Source organism: Loa loa (assembly GCF_000183805.2).
Source record: "Loa loa unplaced genomic scaffold supercont3.336, whole genome shotgun sequence".
In the NCBI taxonomy this organism is placed as follows: domain Eukaryota; kingdom Metazoa; phylum Nematoda; class Chromadorea; order Rhabditida; family Onchocercidae; genus Loa; species Loa loa.
Genome location: NW_018108516.1, coordinates 3,053 through 6,667, shown reverse-complemented (window position 1 = coordinate 6,667; position 3,615 = coordinate 3,053). Strand labels below are relative to the sequence as shown.

General features: G+C 30.1%; 1 protein-coding gene across 1 annotated transcript; it reads right to left on the bottom strand.

Moving 5' to 3' along the window:
- Window positions 1-752: 752 nt before the first annotated feature.
- On the bottom strand, window positions 753-904 carry LOAG_13615 (hypothetical protein; the record flags this gene model as incomplete). The annotated part of the gene is made up of 1 exon (XM_003149121.2): window positions 753-904. A coding segment is annotated over one exon (152 nt), but the record flags the coding sequence as incomplete, so codon positions are not given.
- Window positions 905-3,615: the final 2,711 nt, after the last annotated feature.

Below are 3,615 nucleotides of genomic sequence, written 5' to 3'. Positions count from 1 at the left end.
GACTGGCAGTTCTATTTATTGGTATGAGAAAAGAAAACAAATAAAAGGTTAGGAAATTATTACTACATAAGACCAACATTGATGAAAATTTGGGAGAAATGGAAGAAGTGACAGGAAGGAGGAAGGGAACGGTAGGCATCTTCCGCACTTCCGCAGGCATAAAAAATTGGAAGAAGTGACAGGAAGGAGGAAGGGAACGGTAGGCATCTTCCGCAGTTCCGCAGACATAAAAAATTTGCTGAAAGACCGCAAGATGCCTCGGTCAAGTATAGGATAACAATCTATAATCTAGCAAGTAATAATAGGTAATTAATCTAGCAGGTGATAATAGGTAATTAATCTGGCAGATGATAATAGGTAATTAATCTAGCAGGTGATAATCTACTTTATTTTTGATTTTGTTGCAATTTTTGAATTTTATCTTGTTACGATTTTTTTTTTTTTTGGAACGATGTTGTGACTAACATTGGTATTGTTTCGTTTATCTAATTCATTTTATTGCCAAATGTTTTAAGGTGGTGAAAAGAAATGGAAATTTGCAACTCTCTATCACATTATACAAGATACTTTCAAGAATACACAAAGAATTTTTCATCTTAATTAATTTCTGATTATTTTTAAATTAAATAATGAAATTTAATTCGATATTATCATTACGCATAAATAGTATATTTGTAATAATATTTTGAATATTTTCTAAAAATTAAATAATTTTATCATAAAAAAAGAAGATGATTAACTAATAGCTATAATTAATTTACCATATCAGCGAAATGATTGATAGCTAATTCATAGGTTTCCTCATCACGTTCATAACGTTTATTATGTTGTTGTATTTTTTTCACATTTTTCAGATATATCATAAATCGTCGATATTCCAAATTTATTTCTTCATCACGCTTATCTTTAATAAATTATATTAATTAGAAGAAAAGCTGGAATTAATTAATATTTGAAATATTTTAAATTAATATTTAAAATATTTTAACCTTCAGTACTTTAACTTTTAACCTTTGAAAGGACAGATATTTGGTAATTTCAAAAATTATTTTGTTAAACTTGCTATATTTTCGTTTGTAAAGTCTATAGCCAGCATATTGTTGCATAAGATGTTTACTACCCAATTTTTTTTCCATCAATTTGATATATCTAAAAAAAAAAAAGAAAAAGAAATTATCACATTTTTATTTCAAATGTAATTTATGATTTTGTAGTTAAAATTTAATTCTATTTTTCTCCCTTATACAAGTATAAAAATAAAATTATATATTTTAGAAATTTACAACTTCTTTCTCTATTCAAGCAATAATTGATATCATTTTAATTAGCTTAGAAATTTAAACTTCCATTAAGCAGTAATTTGAAGTGAAATTATTCAGTGAATAAAAATTACAATTGTACTTACTTTGCATCATTTTTTACTGATAAGACATGAATGATTGCAGAAAACAGTGATAAAATAAAGAGGAGACGAAGAATGATGAAGTAACTTTTCATTGCTGATTTTGATAATACCTTTTGCAATTATTACATCGTCTTTTTATAAGAGAGAAATTACTGATAACAATGCTATTAACATGATGTCATCTCAAGAGACCTTTTTCATGGGCATCTGCTTGTCGCAAGGGAGGAGCTTGCGTACCCTTATGTTGAAGTTTCGAGCTATGCTAGTGATTCCGGTACGAGAGGTCTCAATTGAAGGGTCAGACCAAATTGTATCTATGAGTAAGATGGACACACTTGATATCAATCAATAATCCTAGGAGAACAACTCTAATTCCAAATTCAGGCAGATAGAGTTCGTTTAATTTCCATTCCGCTAAAAGAAGAATACTTTTAAACTTGTGACCTGAAAACTTTGCTTTTACCGCCGAAGTTTGCTAGGCCTTGGTGGATAGATCTTACGTGTAAAGCTTGCGTTAATCGCACGTTATATTATAATCGCATGTGCGCACGTTATTTTTGTATCAATTTGCAATAGATGCATTTCTCGACATGAATCCATTTGTGTTCCGCTTGCCTTCAAACGTATCCGTTTCCGTCGTTTCTTTTTTTTTTTTTTTGTCTTTTTGAAACTTTTTAATGTTATATATTGAAGAATTTTAAATCGATCGTTTCTTAATTTTAAAAAGATTACTTTTTGATTTATGCTTCCTTCATATAACTGACTTCCTTGTAAATAAATAAATACACATATGTATTCCTAACGTGACATCACATGAAATTTGAATCGCATAAATTTGAAATTTTGAATTTTACATTTGAACTGAAGAAAAATATTTAAAATGATAACAAAAATCTCATTGTTTATCTATCGTTTTTTTAAAAAAGAAAAAAAAAAGAAAAAAGGAACGAATCGCAAGCTTATTGTTTGAAGGGTGATAATAGTTTGATTGAAAAAATTGATATGATGATTAGATGTAAAAAAGAAAAAAAAAGTTAAGAATAAGAAAAAGGAAAGGAAATTACAGTAGTTTTTTCGAGTAGCAAGAATTTTCACTCTATGAGATATTTTGAATTGGTGTTTGTCGCTGATTTTCTTCAACTGTGACAAAGACTGAGGGTTCTTTTTGCCTCTTTAGTTGATAGTTCCCTCAAATCTCAAATCTTAAACTTGGATGATTAAACTTTTATTTCTCAAATTGGTAATACAGAAATGAATTCAACAATTACAATATCAATAAGACAAATTCAATGACAATATCAATAAGAGCAAAAGGGAGACCAATAAACCAAATGACGCCCGATATCGTCATCTATCCAACCGACCTGTTAAAATGCGTCTTTCCGAAATGACTTGACGCTCAGGACCTTCTTCCTGGAGTAGAGAGAACCTGGCACAGCTCTGAGATCAGATCTATGATCACAATTACCGCCTTTAATAGAGCACATAAGCGCAATGGGCTTGTACGCCCATTGCGCTTATGCAATACATTATAACAGCAGTATCAAAGCAATTATTGATTCATCACTGCTTCTCCTCGCGATTTCAACGGCAGTCTTGGTTTTATGAATAATCATATTTTTTCTAATTCAGCGGAAGAGTATGGTAACGTAATATAAAGTAAAATGTGATTACAGTTATTTCAGGAAATTCAAAGTAAAAAGTATTACCATCTTCTGTTTCCAACTTAACTTTTAGTAAGCAATTGAAATTTAGCGAAGTTTTTTTTATCGCAATGAAACCTTTGCCATCCCAATGAGCAATTTCTTAAAGTTTGCTTGAAATACTTTTTTTTTCTTCTAACTACCACAGAAGATTTTTTTTTTTTGTATCTGTGCAAACATCATTTCAGGCATTTTTTCTTGTTGATGTACCCGAAAGTCCGCTGGAAGCTGCTCAGAAGTACAAGAAGGGCCTCTCTGACGACCAGAGAAAGGCTTTGGCTGCATCAATTCAGGTTTTATTACTACTGTTGTTCCGCTGTTCAAAGCTGATTTAAATTTTATTCCATTCAAAGAATAGTTTTAAAACTAGTCCACCTATTCAATGAAATTTAAAGTAACCATTTCTTTTAATCGTCAGATTCCAATAATTATCTTATAGTAAAACTTCCTTTGCATCTCATTTTCTTTGCGAATTCATCAAACAAAGGGAAAATTCCGCAAAATCAT